The 20309-nt window shown below is 39.3% G+C and overlaps 1 protein-coding gene across 4 annotated transcripts in view; it reads right to left on the bottom strand.

Moving 5' to 3' along the window:
* LOC119742089 overlaps positions 1-20309 on the bottom strand; it is a 29443-nt gene that overhangs the window by 5958 nt on the left and 3176 nt on the right. For 2 of the 4 annotated variants that reach the window (XM_038218113.1, XM_038218114.1), the window contains exons 2-5: positions 7043-8595; positions 6053-6199; positions 5236-5475; positions 4339-4406 (exon numbers count right to left, since the gene is read on the bottom strand). In XM_038218113.1, the coding sequence (XP_038074041.1) occupies positions 4339-4406; positions 5236-5475; positions 6053-6199; positions 7043-8510 (1923 nt within the window). In that variant the 5' untranslated portion in view covers positions 8511-8595. Of the gene's footprint in view, positions 1-2445; positions 2530-4338; positions 4407-5235; positions 5476-6052; positions 6200-7042; positions 8596-12735; positions 12904-20309 lie in introns of those variants that run through there. The other 2 variants (XM_038218111.1, XM_038218110.1) reach the window with 2 other exon arrangements.

The raw sequence follows: 20309 nt of genomic DNA, 5'->3' as shown, positions 1-20309 counted from the left end.
GTTGTAACTCATGACAATGAAATTCTTTGATGTTTTGTTTTTGAGTTAAATTGAATCGTTTGCATGAGTAAGACTTCAATGTAAGAGGTAAATTGTGCATAATATTTTAATTCCAAGCACAGAGTTAGATGTAGTTTTTTTAGGCCAAAAAAAATAATAAGTCAGTCTCTGGTCAGCGTGCGCGTCGATTTTAATAATGCGCGTCAAATTTTTTTTTTCCAAAATGTTCTGCGGTAGCTCCAACAGCACCCTCTATTGCTGCACCTCCTCAATTTTTTTCTACCAAAGAGCACCAAGGAATGGGAAATTGCACCAAGGCAAATGATCGAGAGCACCAAGGCAAATTATGGAGGACACCAATGTACATGAGGACACCAAAAAAAGCAAAATAGTACCCCACCTTGTCTGTACAATCCAAGCTTGAAGAAAAAAACAAAAAAAAAAAACAAAAAAAAAGCTGCGTCGCCGCGTCAATTCCGAAACTTTGGTCTGACTAGAGACCGAATATTTTTTTTTTTTTGGCCTTAATGGATCAATACTGAAGTGCAGATCTTCAACAGCAATCCTCTTTTAATAATGTAGAAACTATGAGCTGCAGGTGCAAAGCTTTATGGTACAAATGCTGCTAGTAAATTAATTTTACCAGATGCTTAAAGGGAGGTCATGATGAATGAAAAAGTGTATGCACATGTTATCTAAGAAAGCAATTGACGAAGTACATGTGTGTTCAAGTCCAGGATGGTAGTAAGGAATGTGAATAAATCCTTGACCACTTAGTCAAACAATACGAAACTAACTGACCAACTCTTCATTTCTGGAAACAAAAAATATCTTGCGCTATTCCTTGAAGAACAGACGAGAAGCAGATAAAGTTAAAGCTACAGGCCATCATTTGCAGCTATCCAAAAGTAACTGATGTAACTAATGATGAAAAGCATACTTGCTTTAAAGATAGTAATGGGATTAAACTCCCTGTACAATTATTTTTTTCTGGCAAGCTGTCATTTTGAAAAATCAATGAAAGAAGGCCAACTCCAAAGATGCATCTAAAGATACATTCTTGTAAATTTCTGTTAGCAGTTTAATTCGGCGATGCAAGTGCAAGCGTTGACATGACCCACTATAATGGTTGCTATAATTCATCGGTTCAGTGCGCGACCTCGCGTAGCTGAAATCGACTGAATGAAAACGTGTCCCAGATGCTGAATTTGGGCGCAATTCAAAACATGATTCAGCAACTTCTGATTTGAAATCGAGATCCTAGAATATTGTTTTCTCAGAATATACATCATTCACTGAGCTAACACTTCATCAGGTTAGTTGTTCAGCACCCTTCTTTAGATTTGGAGCACTTGGGTTGCTTCAAAATGAACAAAACGCACAAATTACAAATGATGGACTCTACCTTTAAAGAGTTTACCCAAAGCGAAAATAAAAAATGGTCTGATCAAGCAGAGATTACCAAATAAATCCACACAGTAGAATGGGTACATTATACAATTCAAAGGTGCTGGAAGATGAGGAAAGAACCTCTGAACAAACTCCACCTTTCACTCCAAAGGAACACAGTGGTAGATGTGTACATTTTACATGTTGCAGTTCCAGTCTTACTGTATTATTACCTCCGCCAAGGAGGTTATGTTTTCATCAGCGTTGGTTTGCTTATTTGTTTGCTTGTTTGTTGCTTTGTCTGTTAACAGGATAACTCAAAAAGTTATGGACGTATTTTCACGGAATTATTTTAAAAGGGTGGTCCTTGGTACAAGTACAAATCGATTAGATTTTGGAAGTGATCCGGATCTGGGTCTGGATGCAAGATTTTTTTAAAGGATTCTACACCATTTTGTGCGAATATGCTTTGTGTAGAGATGTGTGTGGTAATGCAGCAAGCCGTCTTTGAGCGCATAGCTCATGTATTGAAACCAAAAGGTCAATGGACTCGCCTATTTGATGTTATGGGAGCGGGAAATGTGAAACAAAATATGAAAGCCCAATGGATATGCGAGTACTTTGTTTGGGTGTACTGACAACATGGCGGGGGAATTGTTCAGCCTTGACTGAGGTTTGCGCTCTCTGGATGCTTTCCAGTTCATTTCTTAAATGTATGTTGATGAGAGAAGAATTCCTTGACAGAACGAAAATGAAGACAAATTCAGTCTAGGCCTGAAAGGTTAGCTTAAGATTTTTTTTAGAATCTGGTGAAAATCCAGAGGATCAGTAAGGCATTAACAAACCCAATCCACACAGTGCTCCAAGAGGAAAAGAAGGAAAAAACTTGGTCACCCCGGTGTTAAAAATCACTGCACGAAGACGGTGCAGATGAAACGCAGATGAAAAATGACATGTACAACCGCGTGTTAGTGGGTGTCAAAGTGCAAAAGCTGGCAGCTAGATGGATCAAGCAACTATTTGGTTATAATTGCAACAGAATCGGACTGAACATACCCTGGAGATATCAATGTCGGGTGAAAGTGGCAATTCGATCAGATTACCACTTAACCTTAGGAGCTCAAATACAATCACCTCACTCTAGGGGGGGATTTTAACATAAACAAATCAGTCAAATCAAAGAAAACTCAAATCATTATCACACAAAACAAAACTAAATCAAATCACACTAAATCCCACCAAAACAGAACAAAAAGTATCCAAACTTTTGTCCTGATGAAAACTGAAAGTTAAAAATGCCACTTATATATATTTTTGACCCAACTGAAATTTAAATCAATCTGTCCTAATCACATCAAATGAGATGAAATACGGCCGGGTGAGCTACTCAGTGTTAAGTTCTGCCAACTATAGGTTTTCTCGGCCAATTTCCTAAAATGTTTATTCACTTCTGAAAATCGGTCATTCATTTTCGTCTGAATTTGAGAATCGCTCTGAACACGCGTTTCATTTTCGCTACCAGAGCATTCGATTCCATTTCAGTTCAATCAATAAAGTGATTTAGCAGCACCTTTCGTTTATGTTCATTCAGATTCATTTACAAGACTTCTTTTTTGCTTTTAGAAGGCGATTTCAAACATTGACCATTCTATTTCACTTTTAGTTTATGTTCTGTGATGTAATCTGCTATTTTGAATGAGAAAAACGCACTTTTGATTGCACATTCACGAAATTGTATTCCATACGGTATGCTTGCGTAAATGAATGCACAGGTAACGCAACTGGCCATCTGTTTCTCAAAACCGAATGCACAGACAATGCAAACGATTGAACTTTCGTTGAATTGAAATGGTATTAAAGATATGCATTCATATTCAGACGAAAATGAATGACCGATTTTCAGAAGTGAATGAACATTTCAGGAAATTGGCCGGGAAAACCTATATTTTACTTGTTATATCATGGCATTAAGGTGCCAATAGATTTTGCCTCAGGTGCCATATGCACACCATAGACATACAAAATGCCATGGACTACACCACAGCAGACAAGAAGTTTGATAATGCTTGTGCCCTTGCCAGATCTTCAATCTGTTTTTAAATTAATCAAAAACAAAGCCAGCTGAGTAGTTGGACAGTTTACCAAAATGTTAGTATCATGTGACAAAGCAGAAGTTTACATGCACATGTCTGCATTATGGGCTCCGTGCGCCAACAAAAGCGGGCGCGTTTTTACCTCTTTTGAGAGCTCCGTGGACGGGACACACAGCGTGCGCGTACTTAATTGGTTCGCGTGCGAAGTACGCGCGACTTCCTGAATGTGCAAAAGCTATTTGCCACCGTCAGGCGTCGTCGGCGCGAATACGTTCGAATTCAACTGGAGATGGTCTCCGAGACTAATCCCTGCCTCCAATAACTTGGGATACATTCGAAATACGCAGTGGATGGATCGGGAAACAGTCTAGGTCACTCCAAACTCTCCTTTTCTGGTCGTTGATGGGGTACTTGTGCACGGAGCCCATAGGTACATGAAATATCTTTCCACGATGCAGATAGTTTAGAATTATATTTCAGAATGATTCAGCCGCCTTTGTGCATTTTTTTTTGTCTGCTTGTGGTTAAAGTGTGTGGTTATACAAGAAGCTTGTTGGTTTTTTTTTTTTTTTTGTATTTTTGATGATAGAGGACAGTGTATTCCAAGTCTTTGATAAATTGAACACAGTAGCCTAAGTAGTTACAAAGCCCTGCTGTGATTGGTTGATTTCACTTTGGAAAAGTTTGCGGAAAAGTGACTGATAATCCAAAAAAATGGTTCTGCCAAACCCGAACTGTTGACGTTCACGTTTGGTCAGTGCATCTATGCCTTGACCATTCAGGAGACTAAAGTCGCAAACTTTTCCTAAAATGCAATCCCAAACATGGGCCTCAAAACTCATTTCACTGCACTTACAGCTCGGTAACCATCCACGTGGTCTCGTATCCTTCCACCTATGGTTTCAAATAGTCTTTCGTCCGATTCTGAAAAAGAAAAAAGCCATACTCAGATACAAAAAAAGTATCATAACCACTGGAAAACTGTGTAACAAGAATCCTCCCACAAAAGCCTTTCTTTGCAACCACAATTTCACGGTGAGAAATTACGCCACCCCACAATTTCACAGTGAGAAATTACACTGCCCCAAGTCCGACGCCACAACAGCAACAAAACTAGTAAAAATTCTTAAACTAAACATAGCCTAATGTTGGGAGCTCCATGTAACTTGATCCTTAGCTTGAAATTTGATTTGATTCTGGAACCACCTTCAATGTTACTTTTCTTCTAAATGGGATAATGTTTACAGTGCATTTGATATCAATCCTATCTTCACTCAGAGCAAGATTTCTATCATTAAATTGCTATGTAATTTTTAGGGTAATTGCAATTGATCTGATGTGGCTTTTAACAAGTGGGCTATGTAAGGTAAGCACCTCGAAAAAAAATTAATGCTCAGTACCAGGGGCTAATTTCACAACACTGCTAATCACAAAAAATTTGCTTGGCTCAAAAAAAGTCTGGCTTATAAAAGCAGGTTATCAACCAAAACTTCATGTGATTTTCATGCTAAGCAAACAGCAGCTGAATACTAATCACGAGCAAAATACATCACGTGGAATGTTGGCCGGTAACCTGCTATTATAAGCCAGACTTTTTAGTGCAAAGCAAAGTTTTGTGCTTAGCAGCGTCGTGAAATTGGCCCCAGATATGATGATGAATGTTAGAAAATGAAATGTTTTCTCCTTGTTAAAAAAAAATTCAAGCAACAAGACTTGAGCAGAAATAAAGGTCTACTGTCTGCACCCCTCTCACCTGCACCACCTGCAGCTGTGGCCGCACTGGTCTCCATGGGAGCAGCTGTCGCAGCTAGCTCCTTCGCCCTGAGTCTCACGTCGGATCCGGAAGACTCATCGGGCTCAACAACACCCTCCTGGTACTCTGTCACGAACCGGTCTCCGATCTGGGCAAGCCGGTCAGCGATTCGTTTGTAGAATTCCTCCCTCTCTCGCTTGGACGGCCGCTGCAGTGTGGCATCTTCGTCTCCTCCTCCAACTGCGAGTTAAAAAAAAGGGGGGGGGAAGATATCTCTGAGAAGATTCTGACGATATTTTCCACGTTAAATAATAAGCCTGAACTTGGTCTTATTTCATGGAGTTGCTAGCAGAAAATTTTTCTTTCGAAAATGTTTGATGCACAAATATCAGAAAATAACTAGGAAAAGCAACAGACCAATCAGTGGAGATCAGTGATATCGCACACTGCATTCACTGCGCGCGCGCGTGTGGAACCTGCCACGTCAACAGCTCAGTCTCAAGTCCAGCAGGACATCAAAGCCTTCAGTTATCATAGGTTACATCCCAGTGATTTAATTTATTTTTCAAACAGTAAGTTTCAACTCTTATCTTTTTGGCTTATTGGCACAAAAGGACAAAACTATTGTTGACTGCTGTGATAAGGGATATGCCGTTTTTAACCCTCTCAGAGTGCTATGCACCCTCAGCTTCGCCTCGGATGCTATGCGCCCCTCGGGTGTTAAAAACGTCATATCCCATATCACAGCAAACAACAATTGTTAACTTGTGCATATGGGATCCACCATATTCATACAGAAATTGTTTGTTGGATTTACCACTCATATCATCCCCAGCGTCTTCTACTCCATCCAACTCAAGGTCCCGGCTATTCCTGTCCCCCTCTGCAGTGGGCATGACAGGCTGCCTTGTGTCGGTGTCTCGCCGGACATGACCCGGGGTTATCCTATCCAACTTCAAGACATCTGCAAAAGAAACGACAAAGGAGCTTCAGAAACAAACATAACTGCACTTTAAGATAATAATTTTAAAGTTGAACAAAGAAATTTGACTGGAGTGGGGTTTGAACCTGTTACCTCCGGATTGCCGTACTGCATTTTCGCTGAGTGATAAAATGCAGTTTTCAATGGTAAATGATTCATCGTAAGTGAAACTTTTCGTGTACAACCAAAACTTGACTCTTACATGACTCACACATAAATTTCTTGCAGTAACAAACATCAAAGAAACATCTATGACAGATACTGAATAATCCTAAATCCAAACATAATGTGACTGATGGCAGCATCAATGTCATACGTCTTTCACAATTTGGAAATTTGCATGTACTTTGTCAGCAGGTCATATGATGGCTGTAGAGGGCGAGTAAAAGAAAAAAGGAAACTCAAATGGAGTTCTGCATGTAGCACTTTTAAAATCTAGAATATGAAAGCCCAATTCATAAGCTTTCTTTTAGTACATGAATCATTCAAATCACTCATGTACTTTTCAAGTTATGGGATTTTAAACACAACCACCGTTTTAAAGTTCTGTCCACGGATCACAAAAAAGGTAAGTGCTTCTTCAGCAAACGAAAACAATTCACATAAGGATGTACGTGAATTGTTTTCGTTTTGCTGAAAGTACACTTACTTTATTGTGATCCGTGGACAGAATTTTAAAGGGAAAATACAACATTTGCTTTTGCTATAATTGTCAGAAATGGATTTAGGGTTTCCTTTTTTTTTGGGAATCACCCTGCCTGTACTGTGTGGGAAACACTGGGATGTTAAAAGGTGAAAGATTTGGCTGATTTAATTACTACTTGCCATTAAGTCCCTGTTTGTTTCTTTCATGCCGTTTTGATCTTGTCAAGTTAAGACTCCTCGGTCTCTGTGATTTTTGGCCAGACCCACCCGATGACCAGTCAGATGACATCCCAGACTCTTGGGAACTTGACAGAACCGAGGAGGGGGTCTGAGTGCCTGTGGACCCAAGTCCGCTGGCCTCTAGCTCCTTTGCACTCCGGGACGGCAATTTTTTGGCCTCTCTGGAGTGAAGCTGAGAATCGCTGCCGGCAGCCGTCTGCGCACGACGCAACTGAACACCATTGTGAATCTCTTTGAGGAGTTTCCTGCGGTCAAATTCGGTCATGGATTGGGTGTGGTCATAGTCACTGACTGAGGCCCAGTCCGCATTTGAGGTGGTATCCGAGGGCGTAGCACCGGCGAGGCTGTCGTCTGTGGGAGTTGATGCACTCTTCCGTGGTTTCCTCTTGAGCTGGAAGCTTGGCCAGCGCCTCGTTTTGGCTGCGTCCTTAGATTCTGCAGAAGCCGAGTTGGGTGGGGTGGGAGTTTTCGTCTCGGATTCAGTTTTCAGGGAATTTTTGCGGGAGTCTCGTCGAAATGTCCTCTTCAGCCTGTTTGCAAAGCCAGTGTGTTTCATTTCTTGATGGACTTTGGACCGACTGGCAGAAGTTTCATTGGGACCAGCAGGAGGCTCCTTCTCTTCTGAGTGATCATGCTTTCTCTGCATGCTAGGAGAGCGGATAATTTGCTTGGCTTTGTCCAACAGGCTCTTACGCCTTTTTGGTATGTCTCTCTTCTTCGGCTCTTTCTTCACGCCATCTTTGTCGTGCTGGGCATAGCCATTACCAGCCGCTCGAAGCTTTTCAATGTCTTCTTCAGTCACCCGGCCAACCTGCATGCGCAGGGTGGAAGGTGCTGACCGAGATTTCTCCTTGTCCAGTTCATGATCAGACGATGACAGTTCATCGTCGGCAGATGACTGCTCCCGTTTCACATCTCCCGGCAGTATCGAATTCTCCAAAGCTCGGCTGAAACTGCCCTTGCTTCTCGTTAGCGTTGCCTCCTCGTAATCTCCACTGTTGCGATAGTCGCTGGAGTCAGTGCTCATAGTGGAGCATATAGACACCGTATTATTGCGCGGCGCTCGGTCTTTCTTCCTCCGTCTCTCCTGACTGAAGAACTCCTTTTGCAGGATGGCATCATTCATGCTCATACTCCGCCGCTTGAGGAACATCTCCATGACCTTCTCTGCCTCCTTCTTGACGATGGGGATGCTGCTCTCCTTGTTGACCATCATCGGGGAGCATTTGGGACTCCGGCCCTTGGAGTTCTTGCGGGCTTTAAGAGTTCCCGATCTGGAGGATGGTGGAGATGGGACGGGCTCATCTTCGTCCATGTAGGGTATCTCACCGGAGGTCTCCATCTCCTGAGATGCGGCATTCAGCCGGATGTTTGCTGCTTGATGATTTGTATCTGGCGTGGTGTCCATGATTACCTCTTAATCATCAGCACAACATCGGAAAGTATTAAGTGAAGTCAGAGTTCAGAATTGCAGTAGTTTCTCAATCAACCTGCTGCAAAAAGAATAAAAAGATATTAATTGGTGACGTCTGTAAAGGAAAGACATCCAAAGTTTTAAAAACAAACAAACAAAAATGATTAAAAATCAGACATCATACAGAGAAATGCGCAGAGTTTCCAAGGTTGAATATTTGCACACTTCATGTATTAGACACTTTTTGGATACTTACACAATATGATATTTACAATGTACCGGTACGTGAACTGAACATGAACATTGTACATATGGAAATGTAGGTATGTACTTGTACATGTACTTCATGTTCAGCACAGTACATACATTTACATGTACCGATACTTGCAAAACTCCCGGTAAGATAATGATGTTTCAAGTGTACATTGTATAAAATGAAATGCAAAACTGCACACACGTAAATGTACATGTACATGGCTGTACATGTACATCATACATTTATACATGTCCACATGAATACTGTACGTTATAAGGAAATATGCATGCATGTACATTTGTACATGTACATATACATCATACATGGACAGACAAAACAATCAAAACACAACAGTCTACTCAATACCTACGAGTACACTCCTTCTTCAAAGCACCGCATTCCTTGACACATGTATGTACAGTGTGTGTAGTATGCTCTACTAAATTGCATTGAATTTTTCAATTACACCCACTTTTCTTAAGGACACCTTGATGTCAACTGATCTTCTTTCACAAGGAGCAGAACATTAAATACTGTAAAGCTGATACCAGGATGTGCCACCAACAATCCTGTTTCTCCGGAATCGATGAAAAAAAAAAATTACACAAGCATCAGTGCATCCAACATCAGGTGTACAAGTGCATTCCACTCAATGATGAAGTCTTTATCAAGAAAAACCCCTCCCGGGCTGAACATCCTGCCTCTTGCATCACACACTGCCCGCATCCTTAAAGATGAGATGAGGATAGAGAGAGAAACGGATGAGTCATCTTACCGCTCATCGGCCGGGGCAATCTCCTGTCTCTCTCTCTCCCTCTGACGTTTGAGCCGACCGCTCCTCCCTGCTTGTGCATCACTGTGACATTTGAGGCATAGAGGATGTGTGTAGGTCTGAACATACAGGGTTGCCTAACCGCGGTATGTAAGGTGTGCACAGAGTGATGACTACAAATCAAATGCCAACATGTACTGTACTGTACAACCATAGAGCAAGGACCTCCCTCTACAGTACAACATACATGTACATGTACTCACATGCTCAACTTACATAAAGTACAGTAGAATGCACAGTGAAAATGGGCAGCATGTACGTACATGTACGCACGAGTTTGTTTATGGTGTAAATCAAGGATTTTTTTTGGGTCCTCTTCCCTTTTCCTTTTGTACTCTTTCGCAACAGCTCTCATAGGTTTTGTACACGTTTTCCAACTGAGGAGTCCTCGATTCGGTTTCTGTCCTCGTTTTATCGATGATGTTGCACGTGTGTGTCCTCAATTTACGCCATAAACACGCACATGTGTACATACATGTACATATTTTGTGTAGACATGCATACATGTATGTATTCATGCAGGAATCATGTACGATACATGGATTCATAAAAGTTTAAATTCCAAATTTGTTTTGAACACATACAGTTTTATCCTGCTTGCTCTAATTCTAGAAATGAAAAATGTCAGTTTTGTGATCATGAAAACGGTCATAGTATTGTTCACATTTACATCAGTAAAACTGGCAAATTAAAAACCAACACCTGAACATACGGTACATGTGCAGAAAAGCAGCTACGATGTTGGCTTAGACCATAGTGCTGCCTTCATACAAGACGACGTCCCAGCAGTAATTGCAATCTCCATAATGGAGCGCCAGATTTCCAAGAAATGATGAATTATGCAAATCAGGCATCGCTCTCTCTCAACGTGGAGAGTGCAGTCCATTACCTCAATTCTGTCACTGGACAATAATTTTGTAATGTTTACATTACTAAAATGTCATCTCTACTACACATGTATATTGGTATCAGATGGATACGTGTACACGTACATGTGCTCAACAAGAGTAGCCATATTCCAAATCATGTAAATTCATATTAAGTGTACCGTTTTTATTTATTCTTTTCCATTTTGTACGCGTAAACGTAATCAATTAATTTTAAACCAATATTGAATAGTTTTTTTTTTTTAAGTCAAGGTTTTCCACTCCTAAATATTACCAGCAGATTTGTTCAATTACTGGTACCGTACCTTGTAATATCACTGTTAATTTATTCCTTAACTCACGGGTAGGCTATAGTTAGCGTGCATTTCAACGTACAAAATATTGGTACATATGAGCTCAATCTCCAAACCAGGGAAAAATGTGTATGTGACATGAAAACTGTAACGATTTAAACGGAATAACGTTTTGGAGCAGGTTAGGGTCCTAGACTAGAAGTAAAGAGGGATAAAAATTTCTGACAGTGACCCCCTAACCAACAAATGTTTTTCACTAAAAAGGGTATATTTTAGGGGCTGGGCCTGGAGTTTTCTTTTTCAGTCAAGGCAGGTTCACGTCCAAACTTTTACATTTTATGCATAATTTGTAGTCTTCAAAAGAAAATTGGGAAGTTTTTTTTTTTAAGATAATGTACAGGTTCAGTGAATACATGTACCTTGCTCTATGTAGCAAAACATGTACTCAAATTGTGCACGACAGATATCTTTACAATGTCAACAACGGACAGTCAGTCAACACTAGGCGTTCACAGAATCTTTCTTCTTTGTTATTGTTCCAGTTCATATCCTGTCTGGAACACCTGGATCGATACGATGCACATATGTGGACCTGTACGGTGATTCACTGGTTGGGTATTTCTGTGGTGGTGCAATACCCAACATTTCCCTCATTTGCACACAATGCTTTTTTTTGGGCGGGCATCCCAGGTTCTTGTCCTCTCTTCTTTTTCATACCAACAGATGGCTGGTGGATTGCTGACTACTAATTTATGGGTTTGTTTAACTGCGGAGGGAGTTATTTTTATAGATTGTGGTGGTTAATCAGGCATGTGGAACTGAAAAAAGGAAATGGACATTGATACAGAAGTATACATCATTTTGTGGAGCACAATTTTTTTGAAAAACTAAACATGCAAGTGTTCATATTAAAACATTTTTTCCTCCTACAAACATACATTCTGTGCCAAGTAGTCCTTGCAGTCAAAATCAATAGTGACTGTTTTCAATCGGTAAGAATTCCCAGCCCACATAAAGTAGGATTGACTGCCTTGGACTGATTAAGTAACTTGATACAGATATGGTTTGACTCTGGGTGAGTGATAAAACAGCTGTGACCACAACTTGCCTGCTTTGTCTGTTGACCCAGTTTGACTAGACACAGTGCCTGCTTAACATGTGATCTGACTGCTGGTGACTAGCCTTTGTTAAACGTACATGAATAGCGTGGGAAGTGGCAGTGAATTTTGACTGCCTGTGACTGCTTAAATAGCAGGAAGGTTAATCAAGTGATTAAAACAAAGACCTCCCCACCCCCAAAAAAATAATAATAATAAATAAATAAAAACACCACACCCCCACCCAAAAAACCCTGCACTATAACACAAAAACTTAAGGTCAGAAACAGAACGTTAATCAGCAAACTTCTCAATTAATCAAACTCATTTGCCTTACAAGTTATAATGTATGTAAACAAATGCATGATGTTGCTGTGGTGAGATTACAGACCGTGATTGCTTGGGGAAGGAGAGTCAATTTTATGATTGAGTTGCAATTTTTTTTAACAAAATACAAGCCTTTAATTAAGAACCGGTAAAATAGAAAAACTGAGAAGCAGACTGCACAATCTTGCCCTGGAAACATACTCTTTGACAACCAACACGTACTGGTACACGTGTTCTTGTGGACATACCGGTCAATACAGACATTTGTACAATGTACATGATGCATGTATCTCCATAAAACTGTCAGTTCCTTACATGCACATAATTTACATGCAATTTTCCATCTAGTTTTTCTGCTTGGTATGCACCATGAGCTACATAAAAAGTTTACAAAACTGTAATAAAAAAATCCTGAAATTTACTAAAGAATTTGAAAATTTCTTGAACACAAGATGTACTGGTACATGGAGCAAAGCTTTAACTGCGATTGTAACTTTTACTGCAGTACAGTTATTAAACTTCCTTACCTCCACACCAGTAGACTATAAGTAGACCTGCTGCTAAACAAGTAGTGTTGAATATTTTACTTCATTCCCAGTATGATCACAAAATGTAAATGAATATATTCAGGATCTAGCAGGATGTCATAATGAGAAATACGTACATGATGTCACAACTATTTGGCAGTTGCATACAATTAAGTGGGTTCCTGATGGGATTCCCCAACTTAATCATCACAGGGTCAACAATAGGCTAAATTTGGCCTTGTGAGTGTGAATGGCCCTCCTGCAAGCAAGCCCACTCATACCCCTTTCATACCCTATTATGGTGGGTGACTCATGATACAGTACACGCACACATGGACATGTGTAAACACAAAACCCTTTTGGATATTATTGAAGACTACCAGTAGTGTAATCAGATGGGGCAAAAGTTTGTGGTCTAAAGTAAGTACTTGTTAACCACTTTGTTAAACATTAAAGGGAATATACAACATTTGCAAACATCGAAAAATAAAATTACCAAGTTTTTACGAAATACCTTAATAGGATGTTGGTAAATGACAGTCTAAAGCATCCTGTAAAATTATGGCACCTGGTATACTGTCATTTTCAAGAAAAGTGGTATTTTTGTATCAATTTCCAACGCTGATCGGCCGATCAGCGTTGGAAACAACTGGCTTTTTTTCAAATACTGGCCCTAATTGACCATTGCACTTGTTTGCAATCGATTACAAATCTATGAACGGGTACGAGCCAGCTAGACTGGTTCCCTGACCTTACAATTCCCCAATGTATGTAAACTGCTCTGTTTCTTCTTATATGGAGTCAGGGAACCAGACTACAGGAAAATTATCGTTTTTCTTGGTTTTTATAGCATTTTCGAACCCAAAACCTCCAAAAAGTCAGTGTAACTATATTTGCTTTATATTTCCAACCCCCCAATTCCATCCATTTCTGAAAATTACAGCAAAAGCAAATGATGTATATTCCCTTTAACATTATGTACCAGTACTTAGAAGTACCGGTAACCATCAAAAGGAATATTTTAAAACTCTTCTGTTTGCATACTGTACCGGTAACTGTACACGTGTAGAATTTACCAGTGGTTGCCTGTGAATGTTATCATCAAGCCCTCTTGGTTAGGAATCAAGGATGTTTCAAAATTTCGGAATTTCCACAGAAAACGATTCCTGGAAATGTATGTAGTACATGAGGCATGCAACTGGGAATTTAGAAGAAAAAAAACGAGGAAATTCAAAACCACACATGATTTTGTACAGTGTTTTTCAATTTGTAATGGCATATGAGAAGTAAAAAACGAGAAAATCAGCTGATCCGAGGAAAAGTTGCATGCCTGGCTACCGGTACATTCATTGCTACAAACGTGTACCGGTAGGTGTTCATGTACTGCTAGGTACTCAGTTCACTCAATGATCAGACATTGCTGAGACTGAGAGATTGTAAATTTCTACATAAATTTCTTGCTACATACATGTAGGCCTATATAAGTGTACAACTCAGGACATTTCAACAATCAACGTAAAATACATTTTTGAAAAACCCAAACACACCTTAGAAAACAAAAACAAAAAGAGTGACTTTGATCAGTATCTTGGAAAATTAAATTAAAATGTTGAAAACTTTGGGCATGTCGTAATTACAGGGATGAAACACACAACTAAAGTGTTTACTTACATGTAGTGGCCTAAATATAGCAATGGTCTTAAACGGTCTCATGACAAATGGGAACATTCTACAATTACCCGGTATTCGTACAAAGTCCACAACAGCAAAGTTGTGTGCGTGCACAAATTCAAATCTCGGAGACAGAGTTCACGAGCAATTCTTGATAAAAAGACAGAACTGTAAGAACTGTATCCAGTCTATTGTGATTCACCCTAAATACTTCTCAGAAAAAAAACACATCCAGGTTAACAACCTCTGCCTATTGTAACTATTCAAGCAGACAATTCAATGAATTGGACAGTGCCACTGGTGTGAAGTTGTTAATTGCTTATCAAGAGATTGACTGGTTGAGCACTAATCCCATTACAACTGTTAACAGCTAATTGCTCCTGGGACTATTATTGCATTTGACATTAGTTTGTGTGGCAATGGATTTTGAGAGTCTATCATGATGTGGGTTGTGTATTACACTATCGGATGTCATCAAAATAACAAAAGTGTAGCACATGTAGTTGAATACAGGGAACACTGCCCTGTAAATGTACAGGGTGAGTCAAAAAAACACGAAACCCAAATGTTGGGACTATTGTTTTAGTGAAGTTCTGCATGTAGCACTTTCAATTTAGTCTAGGATATTAATGCCCAATTTATAAGCTTTCTTTTAGTACAAAAAATCAGTCAAATCACTCAAGTACTTTTCAAGTTATGGAATTTTAAACACAACCACCGTTTTAAAGTTCTGTCCATGGATCACACAAAAGGTGTGCGTTCTTTCAGCAAAACGACAACAATTCACACGCATCTCTATGTGATTTGTTTTCGTTTTGCTGAAAGAACACTTACCGTTTTGTGATCCGTGGACAAAACTTTAAAACGGTGTTTGTGTTTAAAATTCCATAACTTGAAAAGTACTTGAGTGATTTGAATGATTCTTGTACTTCAAGAAAGCTTATGAATTGAGCTTTCATATCCTAGATTTTGAAAGTGCTCCATTTAGAACTTCACTAAAACAATGGTCCCACGCGCGACATTTGGGTGGTTTTTTTTTACTCACCCTGTATAGGGCCAAATCAAATTCCATACAAACTTTTTCGGTGTTTTAACAATTCATCATTTGGTATTGTTCAATTCATCATTTCGGTTTTAAGAAAAAAATCAACACTACACGGTACGTATTATCAAAATATTGTTCAAGCCTTTGTTGAGGTGACTGCTCTATGTTCCGACACCCCTATGTTCCGACAACCTAGATTGTGTTACTCCCGGTTAGGGTTAGGGTTAGGGTTAGGGTTAGGAATAGGAATATGTGCAGTCGGAACATAGGGGTGTCGGAACATAGAGGTGTAACCTTTGTTGACATGAGAATCACACAGTCTGGGGGAAATTTTTTAATATTGCAAAACCCAACAGTGATATAAAAACATGTACTGGGACTTTAGTGGTTTTTTTTATTTAGTGAGTGAAACTGTCCCATGATGAAACTACACACACAATGGGGTTGGTTTAATAGAGTTTCTATATGAACACTGTGATCTCATTGAAATGTTTCATGATCAAACACTGTGATCCTCTCTCAGGCCTGATCCATCCCAACTTCAGTGAACATAGTTTCAGTTCACCAGATTTTTCACACACACACAAATTATGTTTTACAAATGTTGAATAAAATATTCTTCACTCATTTTATTTCTAAGATTTTGGTCACAAACATCCCCCAGTCCAACCCCTGGCCATTATACTCGGTACTGGGCTTAAGTCTGTATCCAAGGCCCTGTGAGACACTGTCTAAACAAAAGTTACTGAAAATCAGGGTTTGTTTCACTGGCCTGATATTCTGCATATATGTGGGTTCACTTTCATATCATTTGCAGCTATCCAAAAAGTAACTGACAAAACTATTGTTAAAAATCTTATTTGGTTTAAAGATGGTAATGCCATGAAATTCCCTGTGAAGTTGACCTTCTTGTGTTGTTTTCTTCAAAGTAACAGCATGCCAGTGACAGCATGCCAGAAAGAATATTTCCAAAGATGCATAAAGACGCATTTTGGAAATTTCTAGATTACACAATCACAATGCAGTCCGTTTTTAATTTGGCGAAGCCGTGAATGGGCACGTGCAAGCACATGCAGTTGCTACAATTCGTCACTTCAATGCGCGACATCGCGCAGCTGCAATAGTCTGAATGAGAACGTGTCCCGGATGCTTATTTTTGTTCGCAATTCAAAACATGACTTGGCAACTTTTGAACTGAAATTGAGATCCTAGAATATTGTTGTCTCAGAAAATACAGCATTCTCTTCAGCATTTTAATATTTGTTATGTACATTATATATGCCGTATAAAAGTTTTTAATCCTAACACATTTAGGAGACATCAGGAGTAGAGATGCTTTTGTTTATTAAAAAATATGTGAAATCACAATGATAAAATTGTACAATGTACATCATGTATCATGGCTACAATACAACTTTTTGTGGCTAAACTATCGCACAAAAATCAAATTCAACAACACTCACACGTATACGTACAGTAGAAATCAGCCAAAGGTCCTGCGTTCATAGAAAAACAAATTGCATTACAACCAGTGCACATGTACTGCTGTCATCAAAATGCATCCATTTAGAACATAATTTGCCTGAGGCACAATGTTGTGATCCCACAACGCCCACACCAACAATGACTGTACATATCACCTTACAATCTTGGCAGCACTTTCACAATGGTACCAACTGCCAACCAAGAAACAAACAAATGTCTGTCATCATGATAAACAGCCACCAATCAGGGGGTTGAATGACCCCAGGTATATTTTTAGCTTTCACTGGTTGACCTTGCTGTCAACCCTCCCAATTCCTGGAAAATGAGCAGGCACTTGAAAATTTGCTACAAATTATGAAACCACAAGAGAAAATCATGTATGTTTTATGCAAGAAATTTATGCAACGTGTATACACTTTGCATTTCTGTGTCCCCCCAAAAAAGAAAGAAAAGAAGGGGGGCTCGGGGGAGGAGTGTCAGAGGAAAGAAATTAGGTTCAAAATGGTGTTGGGTGTTTTTCTTTTAATTGTTACATAACATGTATTTGATGATTCATTTTTTGTGAAGATGCTTTGTTGCTTGAAAAAGTGGTGTGCATTTTCTACTAGTTTCTTATTCAACTATTCAAACTTGGATTTGATCACATATTTGAAACATGCCAATTTAAGCCTACAATGTACATGTGCCAATTATGATATTGCATGCCCCTACCCCTGTCGAAAATTGACAATGATCTTTACAAAATAACGAACATCATAATATTCCCTTTTGGATTTGAAGATCTCAAATCATGTGTGTATAATATTTTAATAATTTAATAAGTGACTAGCTGTCTCAAAAAATGTGGCATTTGAAAATTTAACCTCGCAACTTATACACGATTAAAATATCATCTACCGGTAGGCCTACAATGTATGTCTTTCGTCATCTTCTCAAATATTCAAATCAGAAAATGCACGCTGTTTGGATTTTCAGTGGATGTGATCAAATATTCAGCACAGGCCTTAAAATGTAGACCTTTGCTCCATATGTACAACAGCTGCCGTAAATCTACATGCATGGGCCTGTCATGCCGGGACTGGTGCGAAAATTGGAAATCTGATATGAAATTGTAGATCATTGCATATGAACTCCAACTAGGAACATGAGCCTGCATGCATGATCCAGGCACTGGCTGACCCACATACCATGGGTACTAGGGGTCTCCCCCCCCCCCCCCCCATGTAGAATATTATAGAGAGGGTTGCTAAAAATAAGGTCTTGTATTGATTATAAAGTTGCAAATTACAGGCACCAGGGAAGAATTGCCATTATGCCCCCTAGACAAGAAATGTAGGGGATTATTAAAAAGAAGCATTAATGTGTACACGTGTACCCTTCACATTGGTGTACTAAATTTAAAAAACAATAGTTTGGGTAGTTCGCTTAAAATATTATTGTTTGTAAATTTGTAATTTGTTTGAAATTTGGCTAATCAACCCACGTATACATACATGTGCACACAAATGCTGTGGCAACAAACTGCTACTTACACGTACAGGCATGCAACTGGGAGTTTAGAAAAAACGGGGAAATTCTAAACCACACAAGACTTTGTGCAGTGTTTTTCAATTTGTAATGGCATTTATGAGAAGCAAAATACGAGGAAATCAGCGGATCCGAGGAAAAGTTGCATGCCTGTACTTACAACCCACTCTTTAGTAACTTCACAGACAACTGTTTCACCATAAATTCTGCAAAATCTGTGCAAAGCCTTGGTTCATAATTCCGTGCAGTGAACCATATGAAATGAAGTCTAGACAGTGGAACAGCATTGCTTGTCCCTAGGCGGGCCATTGTGCAACTGATTGCTTCCACCAGCCTCCCACCAGAAAGTAATGGGTACCCAGGGGGCCAAAATGCCGATTTGTTTGAATTAGCCGTTTGCATCAAGCTGTCTTCCCTCTAGCTAGCCACTGCTAGCCAGTCAAGACAAGAGAGCTCAGATGTAACTTATGGTACTGGTGTATGATAAGGCCAAACAAAAAAATTGTGTGTTTACGGTTACGGCCTGAAAAAAATCCAGGTAGGTAGGTAGGGAAATAACTTTATTTTGTAATTTTTTTTTTTCATTTCAGTTCTGCATGCCCATGTGTGTTCTTTCGCAAAAAAAATTGTATAAATACATTATTCAAGCACTCAAGATACTCAATCGATACATTTCATTCCAAATTAATTCGTTCTGGCGTCCGTCGGCCAGGCGCACCAGTTCAACCCAATGCATTTGTGCAAAAATAGTCGTACTTCATAGTTTGAAAATTCAAGTTATTAGATCGTCGCAATTTTCGCACGTGTCAAATCATGGTGAGTTTCAAGTGTGGAAATGGTTTATGTTCGTGGCAAATAATTAAAAGTACTTGAAATGTTTGAAATTTGTTCATTTAAAATGATCAATATCAACCTTTAAGACGGCAACAAAAAGTTTGAGGTCGGTAATTTGGCTGAAAAAATTCCAGGTCGGTCGGGTTACCATAAACACACCATTTTTTTTTTTTGGCCTAAGATCTTTTCACACTGTTGTCTTGCCTTTCAGTATTGTACTTCAATCACAAGTTGAAAGCAATACGCGGGACTCGGTCACAAGACATAATACTACAAGGCATACTGCTCACAGTTACACCAATGTGTACGGTATACTGGTCAGCCGTAGATTAAATAAATTTTGGATTTTGTAGGCCCTATCTTTTGTTGGAAACGGTCCTCTGTATTAAGTTTGTGAGCTTAGTGTATGGGAGAGTGTTATATTACAGGGACAAAGAGAAACACAAAGCATTGTCCTCGAGAGTATAGTAAAACAAGAGTAGGTGCTAGTGAGAAAGGGTTTCAAACAATCTCCATGTTGGACCCTAACACAGAGGTTTGATGATGTGAAATACGGTACTAATAATTATACAGAAATTCTTCTGCATGTTGGCAGATAGACATGTACAGTACATGTATATTTTTACCTTTTTGTTCACACAACACCACTTTAACTTTAAGGCTAATTTTACATCATAAAATACCAGCACATTGTACAACATAGGATGCAAATGTATTACACCAGTGGAATTCTATCCTTGTTACTTACATGTAAAACACGTACATACATGTTTCTACACCATGTGTGCATACTGCATGGATGATGAGAGATGACTGCTCAGTAGCCCATTTACAATCAAAGCGCAACATCATCTACCCGAGTACACAGTCATCGTAGCATCATCAATGCAGTGAATGTAACCTCTTCCAAGATCTTTATTAAATTAACCTCCAAAACTTTTAAGAGGGCTATCCATTATCCCACATTTTGCAATTGCTCAGAAAAAACTTGGTGATTTCATTACATTTACAC

The sequence above is a fragment of the Patiria miniata genome, unplaced genomic scaffold (assembly GCF_015706575.1).
Source record: "Patiria miniata isolate m_02_andy unplaced genomic scaffold, ASM1570657v1 HiC_scaffold_5, whole genome shotgun sequence".
Lineage (NCBI taxonomy): Eukaryota > Metazoa > Echinodermata > Asteroidea > Valvatida > Asterinidae > Patiria > Patiria miniata.
This window is presented reverse-complemented; position numbering and strand designations above follow the sequence as displayed.